The 22037-nt window shown below is 43.4% G+C and overlaps 2 protein-coding genes across 2 annotated transcripts in view; both read left to right on the forward strand.

Moving 5' to 3' along the window:
• The window catches only part of LOC143781513 (serum paraoxonase/arylesterase 2-like), a 30871-nt gene extending 14784 nt beyond the window's left edge, over window positions 1-16087 (forward strand). The window contains exons 5-9 of the mRNA XM_077268146.1: window positions 2004-2130; window positions 2607-2807; window positions 9088-9169; window positions 9649-9777; window positions 14622-16087. Coding sequence (XP_077124261.1) covers window positions 2004-2130; window positions 2607-2807; window positions 9088-9169; window positions 9649-9777; window positions 14622-14780 — 698 coding nt within the window. The 3' untranslated portion in view covers window positions 14781-16087. The remainder of the gene's footprint in view (window positions 1-2003; window positions 2131-2606; window positions 2808-9087; window positions 9170-9648; window positions 9778-14621) is intronic.
• Window positions 16088-21688: 5601 nt separating this feature from the next.
• LOC143781512 (serum paraoxonase/arylesterase 2-like) overlaps window positions 21689-22037 on the forward strand; it is a 38164-nt gene continuing 37815 nt past the window's right edge. Inside the window, exon 1 of the mRNA XM_077268145.1 lies at window positions 21689-21848. Coding sequence (XP_077124260.1) covers window positions 21775-21848 — 74 coding nt within the window. The 5' untranslated portion in view covers window positions 21689-21774. The remainder of the gene's footprint in view (window positions 21849-22037) is intronic.

Raw genomic sequence — 22037 nt, forward strand, 5'->3', positions numbered from 1 at the left:
GCTTCTGGGACAAGATGAGTGCCTTGACGCGGCTGGTGTGGGACAATATGACCAAGCCCAGTGTGACCAGAAGCGTTGGTACAACCAGAATGCTTGTGAGAGGACCAACCAGGTGGGTCAAAAAGTGTGGGTACTGGTCCCCGTACCACAGAACAAGCTTCAGGTGGCCTGGGAGGGCCCATACGTTGTGCACCAGCAGATCACCGCTGTCAGGTACCTGATCACCCTGGACCACGCTCGTGGAGGGAGGAAGGCCTTCCATGTGAACATGATGAAATCCCATCATGAGCAGGAGGCCTGCGCTCTCCCCGTGGAAGGAAAGGCAGAAACCATCCTGGATCTGCTCACCCAAGCCAAGGCGGGTGGATCCATTGAGGATGTGAAGGTTGGCAACCAGCTCTCGGAGGACCAACAGTCCCAGCTGGGGGTCACTCTACACCCCTTCCGGGAGCTGTTCAGCAGCCTGCCCGGAAGGACTGAGACGGCCGTCCATGACGTGGACATTGGTAATCACCCGCCAATCCTGCGTTCAGCTTACCGGGTCTCTCTCGATGTGCAGTAGCACATGCGCCAAGAGATTGACGAAATGCTGAAGCTGCGGCGTGATCCAGAAGCACGTGGGCTTCGCACGTAGTTCTTATTCCCAAAAAGGACCGAATAACCTGGTTCTGCCTGGACTACAGGGGGGGGTCTCAACGCTGCGACTGTCACTGATGCGTTCCTTAAACCAGGCATCGATGACCTGCTCGACCACTTGGCCGGGATAAGTACCTGAACATCATGGATCTGAGCCAGGGATATTGGCAGATACCCCTGACCCGTGAGGCACGGGAACGCTCTGCCTTTATTGCGCCCTTTGGACTCTACGAGTCCACTGTGATGCCGTTGGGCATGAAGAATGCCCCTGCCACTTTTCAGGGGATGGTTAACACACTGCTCAAGGGACTTGAATTGTATGCTGGTATGCGGCCGTCTTCAGTCCCACCTGGGAGTATCAGCTAGAGCATCTGGCGCAGGTGCTTGGGTGGATCCAATGGGCAGGTTTGGCCATCAATTCGGAAAAATGCCAGCTGGGCATGAGCGAGGTCCTCTACCTGGGTCACCGGGTAGGCGGGGGAGTTCTGAAGCCAGAGCCTGGGAAAGTGGATGCTATTGCATTCTAGCCCAACCCCAGGACCAAGAAGCAGGTGATGTCTTTCTTGGGGACCGCCGCGTACTATAGGAGGTTCGACCCACACTATAGTACCCTGTCAAAGCCCCTGACGGACCTCGACAAGAAGCTGCCCATCGCAGTTGACTGGACAGTCCCCTTTGAGACAACTTTCCAGGTGTTCAAAACCTCTCTCTAGCTCCCCAGTCCTACAAGCTGCTGACTTTGAACGGCCGTATGTAGTACAGACCGATGCCAGTGACTTTGGCCTCGGTGCTCTGCTCAATCAGGTCAACTTGACGGGCCAGGAACATCCCATCTTGTACCTGAGCAGAAAGCTATTGCCAAGGGAGGTGGCCTACTCCACGATGGAAAAGGAATGCCTGGCAATCGTATGGGCCCTGCAGTCCTACTTATGCGGTTGCCATTTCACCGTGGAGTTGGACCAAAACCCTCTCAGCTGGTTACACACGGTCTCCGGGTCAAATGGGAGGTTGCTACACTGGAGCCTCGTGCTCCAGCAATGCCACCTCACCATTCGCCACAAAAGGGGGAGCGACCACGGGAATGCTGATGGATTATCCTGGCAAGGTGAGGTTGCGGAAGGGCGCACGGGGGAACACAGGAATGTGATACCCCCTAGCACCCGCTAAAGCGGAGAGGTGTGAGGGACGAGGGAGACTCCATTTTGGATTTATGAATTCAGGCCCCATAGATTACCCAGATCTCCCTCCACTCCTGAGCCCGGTCCTCTCGTGTGTGTGTGTGTGTGTGTGTGTGTGTGTGTGTTAACGTTACAAGTGGGTTTTGTTGTTTTTTTTTGAGGTCTCATAATGGTCCCTCTCTATTTCAGATGACTCGGTCTACCTCTTCGTGGTGAATCATCCCCATTACAAGTCTACCGTTGAGATATTCAAGTTTGCGGAGGAGGAAAATGTTCTCGTCCATGTGAAAACCATTAAACACTCAGGGCTGTACAAGTACGGATTATAAATTATAGTTTTTACTGAAGAAAACGGAGCAGTAGAACTTACAGACTGTTATAAATGTTGGTGTTCCCATGCCGAGACTCACCTCTATGAGCCAGAAAGGGTCCATGTTTTGTTTTTTTGCTCTTTTATTCCCCATACACTTCTTCCAAGTGTCATATCCATTATTTTAGTTCTTATTTTTTTTTCCATTTGTTCCACCATTTTTTGAGAACTGTAAGTTGTTTTTTTTTTTTGTTTTTTTTTACTTTTCTGTTGATGTGGCTTGTGTTTTTTTTCTCTTCTTTTTTTTTTTGCACCTGTCCTGTATGGTGACGTCAGCTCCCAGTATGGGCACTCTGATGGTGATACACTATTATATTGTGGTGAGGGTTATATATTGAACTGCACAGCCCCCTATGGAAGCAGCAGAGCTGAGATCCTCCGATGTTCAGACTGACGTACTTTTGCTATTTTTTGTCTTTCAGTGTCAATAACATAGTTCCAGTTGGACCAGAGAGCTTTTACGCCACTAATGATTATTACTTTTCGGACTTCATCATGAGACATGTAGAAATGGTATTTGGATTGACATTGACAAATGTGGTGTATTACAGTCCAGGAGAGGTCAGAGAGGTCGCGGCGGGATTCTACCAAGCAAATGGAATTGCCATGTCTGCTGACCAAAAGTATCTGCTCATTACTGCAAATCAACCATTTGTCTATAGTGCCTCCTATAACAGCAGTCTGGATGTGTAGTCTGGACCCCCCCTATAACAACAGCCTGGATGTGTAGTCTGGGCCCCCCATAACAGCAGTCTGGATGTGTAGTCTGGACTCCCCCCTATAACAGCAGTCTGGATCTGTAGTCTGGGAACCTCAATAACAGCAGTCTGGATGTGTAGTCTGGACTCCCCCTATAACAACAGTCTGGATGTGTAGTCTGGAGCCCCCCTATAACAGCCATCTGGATCTGTAGTCTGGTGCACTCCCATTCAAATATCAGTGTAAGTTTGTGAACCCTTCAGAATTTTCCATATCTTCAGTTGACTCAAAACTACATGAAATGTTCACACAATTTCAAGTCCTAAAAGTAGATAAAGAACCAAAATGAAACAAACAAGTAAAAAATATTATACTTTAAATGAGGAATATGATACAATATCACGTCTGCAAGTGACATAAGTATGTGAAACTTTAGAACTGAAGATTTGGTGAAATTAGAGTCTGATGTTTTCAATCAATAGGATGATAATCAGATGTGAGTGGGTGACCTATTTAAATGAAAGAATAGCGATTGATCAAAGTCTGATCTTCACAAAACAAGTTTAAGGAAGCATTGCATGGATCAAAACGGATTTCTGAGGCCGTTACAAGAAGTTGTTTGTGCTCATAGAATCATAAAATGGTAGAGTTGGAAGGGACCTCCTGGGTCTTCTGTCCATCCCCCCCCCCCCCCCCCCCCCCCGCTCAAAGGATTCACTAAATCATCCAAGACAGATGTTTGTCCAGCCTCTGTTTGAAAACTTCCATGGAAGGAGAACTCCCCACCTCTCGTGGCAGCCTCTTCCACTCATTGATCACCCTGTCAAAAAGTTTTTTCTAATATCTAATTTGTGTGTCCTCCCATTCAGTTTCATTCCATTGCTTCTAGTGTTTCCTTGTGCAAAGGAGAATAAAGATGATCCTTCATGTGAAAGCCCTTGAGATATTTGTAGACGGCTATTAAGTCTTTTCTCAGTCTTCTTTTTTGCAAGCTAAATATTCCCAAATCCAGTAACCGTTCCTCATAGGACATGGTTTGCAAGACCGGTCACCATTCTGGTCGCTCTTCTCTGAACTTGCTTGAATTTGTTGATGTCTTTTTTTTTTAAATGTGGTGCCCAAAACTGGACACAGTATTCCAGATGAGGTCTGGCCAAAGAAGAGTAGAGGGCAATAATGACTTCACGTGATCTAGACTGTATGCTTCTGTTAATACAATCCAGAATTGCAGTTGCCTTTTTTGCTGCTGCATCACACTGTTGACTCATGTTCAGTCTGTGATCTATTAGTATACCCGTCTTTTTCACATGTGCTGTTGCTTAGGCCTATTCCTCCCATTCTGTATGGTTTTTTTTATTGCCCTGATGTTGTACTTTGCATTTTCCCTATTAAAACCATTCTGTTAGCTGCTGCCCACTGCTCCAGTTTATTTCTTTCTTTTTGAATCCTCTCTCTCTTCTTTAGTATTAGCTATCCCTCCTAGTTTTGTGTCATCAGCAAATTTAATCAGTTAACCCTCAATTTCTTCATCTAAATCATTGATAAAGATGTTGAACAATGCAGGGCCCAGGACAGAACCCTGTGGTACCCCACTTGAGACATTCTTCCAACTGGATGTGCAGCCATTTACGACCACTCTTTGGGTCCGATCACTAAGCCAGTTATGAATCCACCTAACAGTTGCCTTGTCCATTCCATACTTGTCATTTTTTTTCAATAAGGATGGTGTTAGATACTTTGCCAAATGCTTTGCTGAAGTCAAGATATACTATATCTACAGAATTTCCCTGATCCAACCAGTCAGTGATTCTGTCATAGAAGAAAACTAAGTTAGTCTGACATGACTTATTAGTTACAAACCCATGCTGACTCTGTTTAATCACTTCACTCTTATCCAGGTACTTGCATACATGTTCTTTAATAATTTGTTCAAAGATCTTTCCTGGTATAGAGGTCAGACTCACCGGCCTATAGTTCCCTGGGTCCACCTTCTTCCCCTTTTTTGAATATAGGAACAACATTTGCTTTTCTCCAGTCTTCTGGGACTTCTCCCATCTCCAAGAATTTTCAAAGATTATGGAGAGTGGTTCAAATATTTCTTCTGCTATCTCCTTCAGTACTCTGGGGTGTAATTCATCTGGACCTGAAGACTTGAATTCATTTGTTAGCTAAGTGTTTCCTCGCTTTCCTTCTGTTGATAGATATCCTGGATTCTTCTATGCCTTTAATAGGACAGTGAAGATCAGTTGATGTTATATTTCCTTTTGGAGAGAAAACAGATGCAAAATAGGAATTTAAAAGTTTTCATCCTGTAAAAATCCTATAGCATCTTTGACTTTTCTTTTACTTTTGACATATCCCCAAAATCCTTTATTACTTTTGACGTCTCTTGCAAGCCTTAATTCATTGTTAGCTTTAGCTAATCTGATTTGTGCCCTGCAGGTTCTGCAGATAGCATTATATTCTTCTTTAGATATGCCTGCCTCTTTCCATTTGATGCACATTTATTTCTTGCTTTTTAGCATGTGTTTAAGTTCTGTGTTCATCCATCCTGGTTTCCTTAAATGTTTCGCATTCTTCCCTCTTTTTGGAATTGTTAATGATTGTACTTTGAGAATCTAATTTTTCAAGATTTCCCATCCATCCTGGACATTTTTATCCTTAAGGATATCCAGCCATTGAACTCCTCCAATTCTCTTTCTGAGTCCCTTTAAAATCTGCCTTTCTGAAATCTAACCTTGAAGTCTGAGTCTTCACAGGTCTTCCTCTTCTAGTTATCCAAAATTCTAAAATAGCATGGTCGCTACCTCCTGGGGTCCCAGCCACTCTTAAGGTACCTTCACACGAAGCGACGCTGCAGCGATAGCGACAACGATGTCGATCGCTGCAGCGTCGCTGTTTGGTCGCTGGAGAGCTGTCACACAGACCGCTCTCCAGCGATCAACTATGCCGAGGTCCCCTGGTAACCAGGGTAAACATCGGGTAACTAAGCGCAGGGCCGCGCTTAGTAACCCGATGTTTACCCTGGTTACCAGCGTAAAATCTAAAAAAAACAAACAGCACATACTTACATTCACGTCCCCCTGCGTCCACTTCCTGACTGACTGAGCGCCGTACAGTGAGAGCAGAGCGGTGACGTCACCGCTGTGCTGCTTTCACTTTCACTTTGCGGCGCTGAGTCAGAGGAGGAAGCAGACTGCAGGGGACGCAATGTGAGTATGTGCTGTTTGTTTTTTTTACATTTTACGCTAGTAACCAGGGTAAACATCGGGTAACTAAGCGCGGCCCTGCGCTTAGTAACCCGATGTTTACCCTGGTTACCAGTGTAAAATATCGCTGGTATCGTTGCTTTTGCTTTCAAACACAACGATACACAGCGATCGGACGACCAAATAAAGTTCTGGACTTTATTCAGCGACCAGCGACATCACAGCAGGATCCTGATCGCTGCTGCGTGTCAAACGAAACGATATCGCTAGCGAGGACGCTGCAACGTCACGGATTGCTAGCGATATCGTTATAATGTCGTTTCGTGTGAAGGTACCTTTACAGCTTCAACCATTTCCTCCCGATTAGATCCAAGGTAGCAAATCCCCTTGTTTTCTCACCTACCTTTTGGAAGATAAAGTTGTCGGCAAGAGAGGATAAGAATTTGCTTGACCTGTTAGTTTTTCCTGAGAGAGATTCCCAATGTCTGGATAGTTGACCTCTTCCATGACCACTATGTCATATTTTTTGGAGAACTTGGCCATTTGATGCATAAAGAGTTCATACATATCTTCAGCTTGCACAGGTGGCCTGTAATAAATGCCTACAATGGTGTCCTTTCCATTGTTCTCTCCTTGTATCCTTACCCAGTTTCCACAGAACTCCCAGTCTCTGAAGCTTGGATCTCTGTGCAGATATACGCTTTTCTAACGTACAATGCAAGACCTCCTCCTCGTTTATCAAGTCTGTTTCTTGCAAATAAGTTGTATCCTTCTAGCCTTGTATTCCAATCATGTGTATCGCCCCACCAAGTTTCAGTGATTCCAATGACATCATATTTCTTCTCCTGTTAGTAGTTCCAATTTTCCTTGTTCGTTGTCTATGCTTTGTGCATTTATATAGAAAAAATTTAGTTTGTGATTGGTTTCTCTTTCTCCAATATTTTTATTTAGATTTTTTTGTGTTTGTTCTTCCTTTCCACTTCTAATAGCAGAGTTCTCAATAGTATGTCATGTGTAAGGCTTTTTCTGGCCTTTTGCTTCCCTTTCCACATTGTTCTAGTTTAAAGGTCTCCTCATGAGTGCAGCAAGGAGACTTCCAAATACATTTTTTCCAGTCTTTGTAAGGTGCACCCCATCTCTAGCAAGTAGTCCATCGTATAGGTAATTCACTTCGTGATCTGGAAATCCAAATCCTTGCTGACGGCACCATCGACGTAGCCAGTTGTTCATGTGCAGAATCTTATTCCACCTCCTTGTTCCATGGTCATCTACTGGGAGGACAAAAGAGAAGACTACCTGTGCTCCCAGTTCTTTCAGTTTCTTACCTAAGTTTTCAAAGTCACTGCAGATGGTTTCCAGGTCGTTTCTTGCAGTGTCATTTGTCCCAACATATATTAGCAGCAATGGGTGGTTGTCTGTAGGTCTGAAGAGTCCTGATATCCTGTCAGACACCTCTTTAATTTTTGCACCTGGAAAACAGCACATTTCTCTTGAGGTTATGTCCGGTCTGCAGATAGCGGCCTCTGTTCCTCTCAACAGGGAATCCCCCATGACCACAACTCTCCGTTTCTTCTTCACAACATTTTTCTTTCTCCATCCAGGACTCTGAGGTTGTACAAGGTTGTTGTTTGTACTCCACCAATACATAGTCAGACAGATTGTATACGAATGGAGAAAATTCAAGACCATTATTACCATCTTTGTGATTGATCGGTAAACAATTATCACTGCAAGAGTAAGTGTTATAATAGTCCATAAAGTCACAAAGGAACCCAAGGTAACATCTAAGTAACTAAAGGCCTCTCTCATATTTGTTAATGTTTATCAGTCCACTGTCAGGAGGACACTGAACAACAATGGTGTGCAATGCAGAACTGCAAAGAGAAAGCCACTGCTCTTCAACAGGAACATTGCTGTCTGTCTGAAGTTTGCTAAAGATCAACTGGACAACGCTAGAAAGCTATTGGCACAATATTTTGTGGATAGACGAGATCAAAATAGATATTTCTGGTTTAAACGAGAAGCATTCTGTTTAGAGGAAGAAAAACCACTACAGCCTACATACCTCATGCCGTTTGTGACACACGGTGCCAGTTGTATCATGGTATGGGCTGTTTTTCTGCATCTGGACCAGGACGGCCGCCATTATTGATGGAACAATGAATTCTAAATTTTATCTACAATTTCTAAAGTGCAATGCCTGGACATCTGTCCCTGAACTAAAGTTCAAGAGAATGTGGGCCATTCCGCAATACATCGACCCTAGGCATATAATTGTTGTTTTAGGTGAAATTTATATAGAAATAACATAGCAACATAGTTATTAAGGTTGAAGGAAGACTTTAAGTCCATCTAGTCCAACCCTAACCTGCCCTAACGTGTTGATCCAGAGGAAGGCAAAAAAAAAACCATGTGGCAAAGAGTAAGCTCCACATTGGGGAAAGAAATTCCTTCCCGACCCCACATACGGCAATCAGACTAGTTCCCTGGATCAACGCCCTATCAAGGAATCTAGTATATATACCCTGTAACATTATACTTTTCACGAAAGGCATCCAGTCCCCTCTTAAATTTAAGTAATGAATCCCTCATTACAACATCATACGGCAGAGAGTTCCATAGTCTCACTGCTCTTACAGTAAAGAATCCGCGTCTGTGATTATGCTTAAATAATATATTTATACATTAACATAAGATCACCCCTTAGCCTTCGTTTTTCCAAACTAAATAGCCCCAAGTGTAATAACCTATCTTGGTATGGCAGACCCCCCAGTCCTCTAATAACCTTGGTCGCTCTTCTCTGCACCCGCTCCAGTTCAGCTATGTCTTTCTTATACACCGGAGACCAGAACTGTGCACAGTATTCTAAGTGTGGTCGAACTAGTGACTTGTATAATTCTTAAGGGTTCACAAACTTTTAAACATCACCGTAATTGTAGTCGGGATGTGTGGTCTGGAGCCGCCTTATAATGACAGCGTTTTGTGTTTCTTGTAGGTACATCTATGTCGCTGACCTCACTGGCCATACAGTTAATGTTTTTGAAAAGCACGCAAACTGGTCTCTTTCTCCAGTAAAGGTAATCCTGAGGTGGGGTCTTATCTCCGATTCTCACAGTGATGTATTTTATTGAGATATCAGACAGAGACCGCTTTTATCTATGTGAGCGCCACAGTCGTCATGTCACCATTGACCCAAGGGACGTTAACTTTCTTGCCTGCGTTTTCTCCCTTCTACATATCTTTCATAACCAGTTACATAACATTCTGTCTGTCTGCAGTCGCCACAAGGGGGAGCTCTGTCTCTGAATGTAGACAGCTCCCATTGAGCGGTGTATGCAGTAACTCCTGAGCTGTGCGGTGTTGGTGCAGAGGGTTTGGAGATCTAAAAAGACATTAAGTCAATCAAGTGGCACAGAATTTGGGATAAAAAATCTTACAAGATGGCCACCTTAAGTCTTATAAAAAAAAGAATAGTAAGGGTCAAGTAGACTTGTATATGAATCCTTTATACATGGACCGAGTAATACTTTCCTAAAATAATTTTATGTTATACCAGGTGGTGCAATTAGAGACGCTTCTGGATAACCTTTCCGTGGACCCAGTTACAGGAGACGTCTGGACAGGAGGTCATCCAAACGGCATGAAGCTTTTCCATTACGATCCTAAAGATCTTCCCGGCTCAGAGGTCAGTGTATAAATTATAAGAGCATAATACATTGTTGTAAAGATTCCAGTTCTTTCATGCTCCTAATATTGGCAAAAATAAAAAGAATATGAGATTTAAAAATAAAAAGTGTTATCATCTGCAGACCCATCAAAAACCTCCTCTGTTGACTTGAAATCTTGTGTAAAACGGAAAAGAGAGGGGGATGCAGCTGCAGTTGTTTCTCTTTCTGTGTGTGAGACTCATGCTGTGAGGGAGGAGATATCTGATTGGCTCAGCTTTTGGAAGTGCATTGAACAGCAAGGTGGATTGCTGCTGAGGGGAAAAAGAAAAAAAAATCTTTAAATCTTCAGCATAGTGAGTGTGAGCGAGCTGAGTGTGACCTGAGTAAGTGTGAACGGCGGTAAGTGTGACTTGTGATTCAGTGACTTTGGAATCAGGGAGTTTCCAAGGGAGGAATTGCTGAATTGCTGTCTGTATTTTATTAATATTTTGTATTTATTTTTATTTAACGTTTCTGTGTGGTACAATCCCCATTAGGAAATGTGCTCCACAATTGTTAATGCCATCCAGTGCACATCTTGCCACATGTATGCAGTCATTGACCAGCCGGTCGAGGGTGCATACTGCTGTGCGAGATGTGAGCACTTTGTGCATTTGGAAGCCCAGATTCTGGATCTAAATGTGCAGCTGGCAACACTGAGATCCATAGACAATATGGAGAGGAGTCTTCTACTCACTGAGCAGACGCTCAATGGGATAGATGAGGAGGGGGATGGTAGGATGGAGCTGCAGGACAGTGAAGTAGCAAGCTGGGTGACATTTAGAAAGCGGGGTAGAGGGAAGAGTGCCAGGGAGGCTAGTCCTGATCTGGCACACCCCAATAAGTTTGCTAAGTTGGCAGATGAGGGCGGTGCCAGTACAGGGGTAGCACTGCAGCAGCCAGGCATGTCCTCTGAAAGCCGGAGGAGTGACTGCTCCAGTAAGGAGGGAAATAGGAGAGCAGGGCAGGCCAGACAGGTGCTGGTAGTGGGGGACTCAATTATTAGGGGAACAGATAGGGCAATCTGTCACAAAGACAGGGATCGTCGGACGGTGTGCTGCCTACCTGGCGCTCGAGCCCGACACATCGCTGATCGGGTGGACAGATTACTGGGAGGGGCTGGTGAGGACCCAGCGGTCTTTGTGCACATTGGCACAAATGACAAAGTTAGAGGTAGGTGGAAGGTCCTTAAAGATGATTTCAGGGAATTAGGCTGCAAGCTGAAAGCAAGGACCTCCAACGTGGTATTTTCCGAAATACTGCCTGTACCACGTGCCACGCCAGAGAGGCAACGGGAGATTAGGGAGGTTAATAAGTGGCTCAAGAATTGGTGTAGGAAGGAGGGGTTTGGGTTCCTGCAGAACTGGGCCGACTTCTCAGTTGGCTACAGGCTCTACGCTAGGGACGGGCTGCACCTCAATGGGGAAGGTGCAGCTGTGCTGGGGGAGAAAATGGCTAGAAGGTTGGAGGAGTGTTTAAACTAGGGATTGGGGGGAGGGTATTCAATTTATAGGAGGGGAAGATAGGGCAGATAGAGACCTGGGCACAAATAAAGAAGTTGGGGTGGCGGTGGCATGGGGGGTGGGGTTAGAACAGATAGTAATTTAAGAAAGAATAGAGGTACAGAGAGGAACATCAAGTGCATGTATACTAATGCCAGAAGCCTCGCCAACAACATGGATGAATTAGAACTAATGTTGTTGGAGCATAATTATGACATGGTGGGGATATCTGAGACGTGGCTGGATGAGAGCCATGACTGGACTGTTAACTTGCAGGGCTATAGCCTTTTCAGAAATGACCGTACAGATAAGCGAGGGGGAGGGGTGTGTCTGTATGTAAAATTGACCTTAAAACCCATCCTGCGTGATAATATAGGTGAATTTAATGAAAATGTAGAGTCCCTGTGGGTGGAGATAAGGGGAGGGGGAAAAAATAATAAATTACTGATAGGGGTTTGTTATAAATCTCCAAAAATAATGGAAGCAATGGAGAATATCCTCGTAAAGCAAATAGATGAAGCTGCGACTCAAGGAGAAGTCATTATTATGGGGGACTTCAACTACCCTGAAATAGATTGGGGAACAGAAACCTGCAGTTCCAGTAAAGGTAATCGGTTTTTGACAACTATGAGAGACAATTACCTTTCACAACTGGTTCAGGACCCAACAAGAAGGGGGGCACTGCTAGACCTAATATTAACCAACAGGCCAGACCGCATATCAAATATAAGGGTTGGGGGTCACTTGGGGAATAGTGATCACAAAATAATAAGTTTTCATGTAACCTTTAATAAGATGGGTAGTAGGGGGGTGACAAGGACACTAAACTTCAGGAGGGCAAATTTCCAACGGATGAGAGAGGATCTTGGTGCAATTAACTGGGACGATATCCTGAGACATAAAAGTACACAAAGAAAATGGGAGACGTTTATTAGCCTCCTGGATAGGACCTGTGCACAGTATATACCGTATGGGAATAAACATACTAGAAATAGGAGGAAACCAATATGGCTAAATAAAGCTGTAAGGGGCGCAATAAGTGACAAAAAGAAAGCATTTAGAGAATTAAAGGAAGTAGGTAGTGAGGAGGCATTAAATAAATACAGAAAATTAAATAAATTCTGTAAAAAGCAAATCAAGGCAGCAAAAATTGAGACAGAGAGACTCATTGCCAGAGAGAGTAAAAATAATCCCAAAATATTCTTTAACTCCATAAATAGTAAGAAACTAAAAAATGATAGTGTTGGCCCCCTTAAAAATAGTCTGGGTGAAATGGTGGATGAGGATGAGGAAAAAGCCAATATGCTAAATGACTTTTTTTCATCAGTATTTACACAAGAAAATCCCATGGCGACAAAATGATCAGTGATAACAAAAATTCCTCATTAAGTGTCACCTGCTTAACCCAGCAGGAAGTACGGTGGCATCTAAAAATCACTAAAATTGACAAATCTCCGGGCCCGGATGGGATACACCCCCGAGTACTGCAGGAACTAAGTACAGTCATTGATAGACCATTATTTTTAATCTTTAAAGAGTCCATAATAACAGGGTCTGTACCACAGGACTGGCGTATAGCAAATGTGGTGCCAATATTCAAAAAGGGGACAAAAACTGCACTTGGAAATTATAGGCCAGTAAGCTTAACCTCTACTGTGGGTAAAATCCTGGAGGGCATTCTAAGGGATGCTATGCTGGAGTATCTGAAGAGGAATAACCTCATGACCCAGTATCAGCACGGGTTTACTAGGGACCGATCATGTCAGACTAATCTGATCAATTTCTATAAAGAGGTAAGTTCCGGACTGGACCAAGGGAGCCCAGTGGATGTAGTGTATATGGACTTTTCAAAAGCTTTTGATACGGTGCCACACAAAAGGTTGATACATAAAATGAGAATAATGGGGATAGGGGGAAATATGTGTAAGTGGGTTGAGAGCTGGCTCAGGGATAGGAAACAAAGGGTGGTTTTTAATGGAGCACACTCGGACTGGGTCGCGGTTAGCAGTGGGGTACCACAGGGGTCAGTATTGGGCCCTCTTCTTTTTAACATATTTATTAATGACCTTGTAGGGGGCATTCAGAGTAGAATTTCAATATTTGCAGATGACACTAAACTCTGCAGGGTAATCAATACAGGGGAGGACAATTTTATATTACAGGCTGATTTATGTAAGCTAGAAGCTTGGGCTGATAAATGGCAAATGAGCATTAATGGGGATAAATGTAAGGTCATGCACTTGGGTAGAAGTAATAAGATGAATAACTATGTGCTTAATTCTAAAACTCTGGGCAAAACCGTCAATGAAAAAGACCTGGGTGTATGGGTGGATGACAAACTCATATTCAGTGGCCAGTGTCAGGCAGCTGCTACAAAAGCAAATAAAATAATGGGATGCATTAAAAGAGGCATAGATGCTCATGAGGAGAACATAATTTTACCTCTATACAAGTCACTAGTGCGACCACACTTAGAATACTGTGCACAGTTCTGGTCTCCGGTGTATAAGAAAGACGTAGCTGAACTGGAGCGGGTGCAGAGAAGAGCGACCAAGGTTATTAGAGGACTGGGGGGTCTGCAATACCAAGATAGGTTATTACACTTGGGGCTATTTAGTTTGGAAAAACGAAGACTAAGGGGTGATCTTATTTTAATGTATAAATATATGAGGGGACAGTACAAAGACCTTTCTGATGATCTTTTTAATCATAGACCGGTGACAGGGACAAGGGGGCATCCTCTACGTCTGGAGGAAAAAAGGTTTAAGCATAATAACAGACGCGGATTCTTTACTGTAAGAGCAGTGAGACTATGGAACTCTCTGCCGTATGATGTTGTAATGAGTGATTCATTAATTAAATTTAAGAGGGGACTGGATACCTTTCTGGAAAAGTATAATGTTACAGGGTATATACACTAGATTCCTTGATAAGGCGTTGATCCAGGGAATTAGACTGATTGCCGTATGTGGGGTCGGGAAGGAATTTTTTTCCCCAATGTGGAGTTACTCTTTGCCACATGGTTTTTTTTTACCTTCCTCTGGATCAACATGTTGGGGCATGTTAGGTTAGGCTATGGGTTGGACTAGATGGACTTAAAGTCTTCCTTCAACCTTAATAACTATGTAACTATGTTACATCGCACAATAAAATCTGTGGTTGCGCCGACCTTCTCCATCTTGTGGTGTAGTGAAAGTATCATTCGTGGTGACCCAGACGCCAGGTCGCTTGTAGGGAGCGGGAAGCTTAGTGTAACCTGGCAGAATGTTTTATGATGCTATTTTTGCACTTTTGACCATTGTTTTTTTTACTTATTCCAGATTGTTCGCATACAGAACATTCTCTCGGACAACCCCATAGTGACCACCGTATACGCCAACAACGGCTCAGTCATACAGGCGTCGGCCTGTGCGGCCGTGTACGACAACAAACTTTTCATGGGTACGGTATTTCACAAAGCTTTGTGCTGTCAGTTGTAACAATGTTATTGGCTGAAAAAAAACCATTTGGTTAGATGGCGTTTTATTGGTGGAATTGGCATCGATATTTAAAGGGGCTGGCCATTTTACATCTCCGATGCACTGGAATCGACAGCCATCTTTTCTCTATAAAATGTAGGGGTATCTCTCCATACCTGTTTCTGACAACACTCAGTCTCTATAATAATGTTGTCATGATATGCCATTTAATGCCGCTGTTTTTCATGTATTAATGTCCATGAAATGTCCATGTTTCATGTCCAGGATTAGAAAAAAAAACCAGAAACAGGGCCATTCATGTCCACAGTATGCGTCACTTATTGCGACCTACTTCCATTCAAATTAATCATTCTAAGGTGCAGTACCACAGACAACCTGTTTACAATTTTGGCGCTGTTTTTGCTTTTCTAAATTTGGGCAACTTTATAAAATAAGACTTCATAATCATTTCCATGGGGGATTTAAATTTGCTAAAAAGTCATATATCCTAGCAGAAGGATCCAATTACCATCTCACTTGGAGCGAAGATGTAGCAAGCATCATAATGTTGTCTTCTAAGGCCACGTTCACACGCTCAGTATTTGGTCAGTATTTTACATCAGTATTAGTAAGACAAAACCAGGAGTGGGTGATAAATGCAGAAGTGGTGACGTGTTTCTATGATTGTTCCGCTCCTGGTTTTGGCTTACAGATACTGATATAAAATACTGACCAAACACTGAACATGTTAACGTGGCCTAACACTGTTATTGTTTCCAGGCTTTAGGCTTCTGAAATGGATGATTTAAGATAATACATTGGATTAAGATTGTGAACGCACTTGGTGCTCACATTTAATAATATAATGTAGATCAAAAATATTCAGCACTAAACTATTTTTGTTGTTGCACTACACTTTTCTACCACTAGCTGGTGCTATAAAATATTGCACTACATGTCTGGATGATTATGGTTTGTGCTTCATTCTGCCCATGAAGATGTTTCTCTGTAACTGCACAACAAGTGGACAGATTGGGTACTGCAAGGGATAATTTTAATAGTCAATATGAAATATAATAATGACTTATGACGAAGTACAAATATCTTGATGACTATGGTATCAAAATGTAAGTCAGTGGTGATTTTTTTTTTTTTTTTTTTTTTACTCCTTTTAGAAAATATTTTCCCCTATTATTTTAGAAAAATGTCTGACATTTTAAGGGTTCTTATTTTGTACTTTTTCAAAACATAATTTTTTTGTAAACCAAAATAAAAGTCTTGTAATATTGTGGATTAATGTTTTTTCCATTAAAGTTTGAATTGGATAATTTTCTCTGTTCCTTCATTTACATTATACTTGAATCAACTGATTGATCCATCAATAATCCATCAGATGTTACACCAGTCGATCTAATGACCTATCAATCATTTAAACTACGCCATCTATAACACTGTTTACACATTGCAGCAGCTTCTTTTTTTTTTACCGTGATTTTGGTAAAACTGCAGCACCCTTACAACGATTTTGAAAAATTAGTGTTTTTTTTTTTTGCAACCCAAAATTCCGCACTGTGACTGCAATGTGTGGATGAATCCTTATATTGTCAAAAAGACATAATGTAACGAGCACAGATGCTGCATCTTCTTTACTTACAGACCAACAAAGCCTGATTTAGCGGCAATTTAACTTTTTAAACGCCGTGGTGTAAAATTTGCTAAAAAAAAGTCTAATTTACAAAAGGAAAAATTATTCAAAGAAACACTTGTTAATGTCTTTTTTTTTTAAATCCAAAATAATAATATAGATCTACATGTTTACCATAGATTTTTTAAGTGTGTGTGTGTGTGTGTGTGTGTGTGTGTGTGTGTGTGTGTGTGTGTGTGTGTGTGTGTGTGTGTGTGTGTATATATCTCAGGAAGCTTATTATTCTGAGAGTGAAGTCAGGCAAAAGCCAAAAAGAGGAAACAGCTGACAAACCTAGAAGTGGACGGCCACGGAAAACTTACTCCAAAGTTGATCACATTATTAAGAGAAAGTCAGTTTCTGATTTCCATAAAAGTGCTGTACAGACTTTGCACGAAATTAACGAAGAATATGGAGTAAAAGTGAGCCACCAAACTGGTGCGAGCAGTAGGGTTCAATGCACAAGTTCCAGTCTAGAAGCCTTTCATCTCTGCAAAGAACCGGAAGGTCCGACTTGAGTTTGCCAAAGAACATAGCTAATGGAAAGAGCCAGATTGGATTCATCTGAACATAACACCTTAGACCAATCTGTTTGGCAGTGATGGCAAGTACTATATTTACCGCACAATTGGAAAACGTAATGATGTAAGGTACCACACACCTACAGTCAAACATGGTGGTGGCAATGTCATGGTTTGGGGCTGCTTCTCTGCATCTGCCATTGGCCCTCTGCATAGAATTAATGGAAATATGAATGTTACCATGTATAAGGATATACTGGAGAATGTAATGTTGCCACATGGTAAGATCAAAGTAGGCAGGGGCTGGAAATTCCAGCAAGATCCTAAGCACACATCCAATTTAGTCAAAAAGGAAGCTGCAAACAGGGACATTGATTCCCCTGAGGAAGCTGAAAACAGGGACATTGATTTCCCTGAGGAAGCTGCACACAGAAATATTGATGCCCCTGAAGAATCTGCACACAGGGACATTGATGGCCCAGAGGAAGCTGCACACAGGTACATTGATGCCTCTGAGGAAGCTGCACACAGGGACATTGATGCCTCTGAGGAAGCTGCACACAGGTACATTGATTCCCCTGAGGAAGCTGTACACAGGGACATTGATGCCTGTGAGGAAGCTGCACACAGGGACATTGCTGCCCCTGAGGAAGCAGCACACAGGGACATTGATTCCCCTGAGGAAGCTGCACATAGGGACATTGATGCCTGTGAGGAAGCAGCACACAGGGACATTGATGCCCCTGAGGAAGCAGCACACAGGGACATTGATGCCCCTGAGGAAGCAGCACACAGAGACATTGATGCCCCTGAGGAAGCTGCACACAGGGACATTGATGCCCCTGAGGAAGCAGCACACAGGGACATTGATGCCCCTGAGGAAGCTGCACAAAGGACATTGATGCCTCTGAGGAAGCTGCACACAGGGACATTGATGCCTCTGAGGAAGCTGCACACAGGGACATTGATGCCTCTGAGGAAGCTGCACACAGGGACATTGATGCCCCTGAGGAAGCTGCACACATTTTTAAAGTAGGTTGTGGAGCAGACCCGCCTGAGAAATACGGGGTATGTACACATACCCCAAAATAGGCAAATGTAAAGAAAAACTTCAGGGAAAAAACTCTTTAAAAATTTTTCAAAACCATTTCAAGATAAAGAAATACTCCTCCAAAAACTTCCCACCCCCAAAAGGAGAGTTTCCAGCAGCAGTTTCCATTTGAAATATCCTTTCCTTTTTAAACGCCTCAAAAAAATCTCCGTCTGAACATTGCCTAAAAACTCTGAATAACCTATTTATTTTAATGGGAAATCCCGCAAATAATGTACCATGTGCACTATAGGAGCATTTTCTCTTTAAAATAAGTGTTTAAAGTGTTTTTTATGTATATTTTTGAGCAGAGTATACCCTAAGGCTGTGTTCACATGATTCGTTCCTGATGTATTTGTTTTGTGTTTTTGTAAACACTGTAAAAATGCCTCACTTTTGGAAGATTGCTAAAAAAAAATACATTGTGTGAACTAGTAATCTGTATGTAACCCCTTTCTCATGTACAGCACCATGGAATTAATGGTGCTATATAAATAATAATAATATTAATAATAGACATAATATTCCATATAATAAGCATGCAACTGCCATTCAATGGTTAATAACACCGTACAACACCTAAATAATACTCACAAACAGCAGAGTGCCCCCATAACACCGCCATATACTGTATTTCTACCACCATACTAGTCATACAATAAAACTAAAAATGCCATCTAAAGCAGGCAAAAAAAATAAATGTATGCTTGTCCAAAGCAGTGAAGGACGTGCTCTGTTCTTAGGTTTCTATTGGGAGTTCCAGACATTGGAAGCTGGTGAGAAATGAAGCCTTTGGACAATTGCCACCAGACGTTGTGAAATTGTAAGGGTGGGCCAGGCGGGTAGTCGTGGCTGAGGACTTCTGCTCCATCACACACTGGCCTCCCCTCACATACACTCCACGACTCCCAGTCAGCATACCTGCTGCTCCTTTTCCCTTGTTGCTTCCTGTAATCATCTGCAGCCGAGGCAGAATAGTCAGTCACAGTCCCGTTGAACGCTTGAACAATGAACTTTACTTGAAACAGGCACATAACGGTTCTTTTCAGCATTTACCTCAGGCTTTACAATACGCAGTTTCTTTTCTGTCTCCTCTCTTTCCTTGTCAGCATTTACCTCAGGCTTTACAATACACAGTTTCTTTTCTGTCCCTGTCTCCTTTCCTTGTCCGCATTTACCTCAGGCTTTACAATGCACCGTTTCTTTTCTGTCCCTGTCTCCTCTCTTTGTCCGCATTTACCTCAGGCTTTACAATACACAGTTTCTTTTCTGTCCCTGTCTCCTCTCCTTGTCCGCATTTACCTCAGGCTTTACAATGCACCGTTTCTTTTCTGTCCATGTCTTCTCTCTTTCCTTGTCCGCATTTACCTCAGGCTTTACAATGCACCGTTTCTTTTCTGTCCATGTCTTCTCTCTTTCCTTGTCCGCATTTACCTCAGGCTTTACAATGCACCGTTTCTTTTCTGTCCCTGTCTACTCTCCTTGTCCGCATTTACCTCAGGCTTTACAATGCACCGTTTCTTTTCTGTCCATGTCTTCTCTCTTTCCTTGTCCGCATTTACCTCAGGCTTTACAATGCACCGTTTCTTTTCTGTCCATGTCTTCTCTCTTTCCTTGTCAGCATTTACCTCAGGCTTTACAATACGCAGTTTCTTCTCTGTCTCTCCTTCATCATTACTAAGCCCGCTTCCAGAACGGACCGTTCTCACCAGTCCTCCAGCATCCTCTGTGCCCAGTCTTACTTTAGTAGGGATTCCTCAAAACCATTTCACCCTGTTCCCGAGTACATCCATCTGCTTAGCAAACCGCCACATTCTGAGTGACCTGTCTGTACTGCTTACTTCTTTTCAGTTAGCCATTAAAAGGTATCAACCACTGAGGACTCTCAATTCTAAATATTTTTCTTTCTTTTCTAGCACCTACAGCCGCAGTCCCACTTATACTTCGCTGTCAGTGTCCCTTTCAATGCCTTCCTTCTTTCTTTCGTAGCCTTCCCACGCTGATGCTGCCTGACTGGATCTTGAAAAATATTTAGAATTCAGAGTCCTCAGTGGTTGATACCTTTTGATGGCTAACTGAAAAGATGGTAACAAATTGCAAGCTTTCAAGACTACACAGGTCTCTTCATCAGGCATAGACTAATAGAAATTCTGAAGAATCACATATTTATGCACAACATAGCACAGAAAAAAAAAAAAAAGAAAAAACCATGGATAAGATAGGTGACATGAAGCAGAATTACCATGAGTGATAAACAGTTATGTCCATAAATATTGGGACAGTTCTTAGATAAGGAGTGTTTTATGGTCCTCTGATTGGGGTTGGTTCTGTTGTGATGACCCCATATGGTCTGAGGGGCAAAACTGGATCTTGGGCTGCTGCAGACCCGAATGCCCTGACAGGGCGCTCCCGCCCAACTAATTCAAATTTCCAGATGTTTCCCCCATTAACTGCCGTTAGCTCCTCCCACTTAAAGGGAACCTATCACCCCGTTTTTTTCGGTATGAGATAAAAATACTGTTAAATAGGGCCTGAGCTGTGCATTACAATAGTGTAGTTTGTGGACCCCGATTCCCCACCTATGCTGCCGAAATACGTTACCAAAGTAGTCATTTTCGCCTGTCAATCAGGCTGGTCAGGTCGGATGGGCGTGGCTTCTTCCCCCAGATATTGCGTAGTTTTCCGTTGGTGGCGTAGTGGTGTGCGCATGTCCAACGTCCCCAATCCTGCACGGGGGGGTGAAAATAGCAGCGATGTCCGTTATTCCATTGGTGGTCGGTGGGCGCGGCCATCTTCCTTTGGCCGCGCGTGCGCAGAAGCGGCGCTCTGCTGGCCGCGGCTTCAGGAAAATGGCCGCGGGATGCCGCGCGTGCGCAGATGGAGATCGCGGCGGCCATTTTCCTGAAGCCGCGGCCAGCAGAGCGCCGCTTCTGCGCACGCGCGGCCAAAGGAAGATGGCCGCACCCACCGACCACCAATGGAATAACGGACATCGCTGCTATTTTCACCCCCCCGTGCAGGATTGGGGACCTTGGACATGCGCACACCACTACGCCACCAACGGAAAACTACGCAATATCTGGGGGAAGAAGCCACGCCCATCCGACCTGACCAGCCTGATTGACAGGCGAAAATGACTACTTTGGTAACGTATTTCGGCAGCATAGGTGGGGAATCGGGGTCCACAAACTACACTATTGTAATGCACAGCTCAGGCCCTATTTAACAGTATTTTTATCTCATACCGAAAAAAACGGGGTGATAGGTTCCCTTTAACTATTTACAAGCTGAATAACTCTGCACCCCCATCTAGTGGCCAAATTGGGGTACTACGCGTTCCCTACAACTATAACAGTAATTATACATAGCAGGGAAATGCACAACATGGACACTTACAAAGACATAATAAGTAATATTTACGGACTGCTCCTTGTGTCCCTTACATTATCACCCTCTATGAATAATTTCCATATTTGATCATGGTTATAGGGTCACTGCTGTTCGCTGCTTCTCCAATTATGCAACAGAAAATAAGTTTAGGAACTTTGGGCAAAGTTTGGTCTTAGAGTTTTTGGGAAGGCTTCTGGCATCCCACGCATGCGCAGATCACACACTGGACAGAGTCCAGCAGCAGCACCCAGTCAGTGTATTACAGATAACTGCTCTCACTCCTACTTGCAGTCCAGAACACAGGTTACTGCCAGTGCAATCTCTGCAGCTATGGGGGCTCTGCTCAAACTGGCTGTAATTGTGGTCCTCCTGGCTGCTCTGGGGGAGAGACTGGTGAAATTCAGGTAAGTAAACTTACAACTTTATTACCAGTTTTGTAACTTTTCCCTAACTTAGAAATGTTTGAGAATGGTGAGGGGGTTGATACATTGTATCTCTTTGTGTTGTATTATTTATTTTTTCATTTTGATTAAACGAAGCAACAATGTCTTTGTGGGCCTTGCAGAATCAGCAGTCCCAGTATGCTTCTCTGC

This window comes from Ranitomeya variabilis, chromosome 6 (assembly GCF_051348905.1).
Source record: "Ranitomeya variabilis isolate aRanVar5 chromosome 6, aRanVar5.hap1, whole genome shotgun sequence".
Lineage (NCBI taxonomy): Eukaryota > Metazoa > Chordata > Amphibia > Anura > Dendrobatidae > Ranitomeya > Ranitomeya variabilis.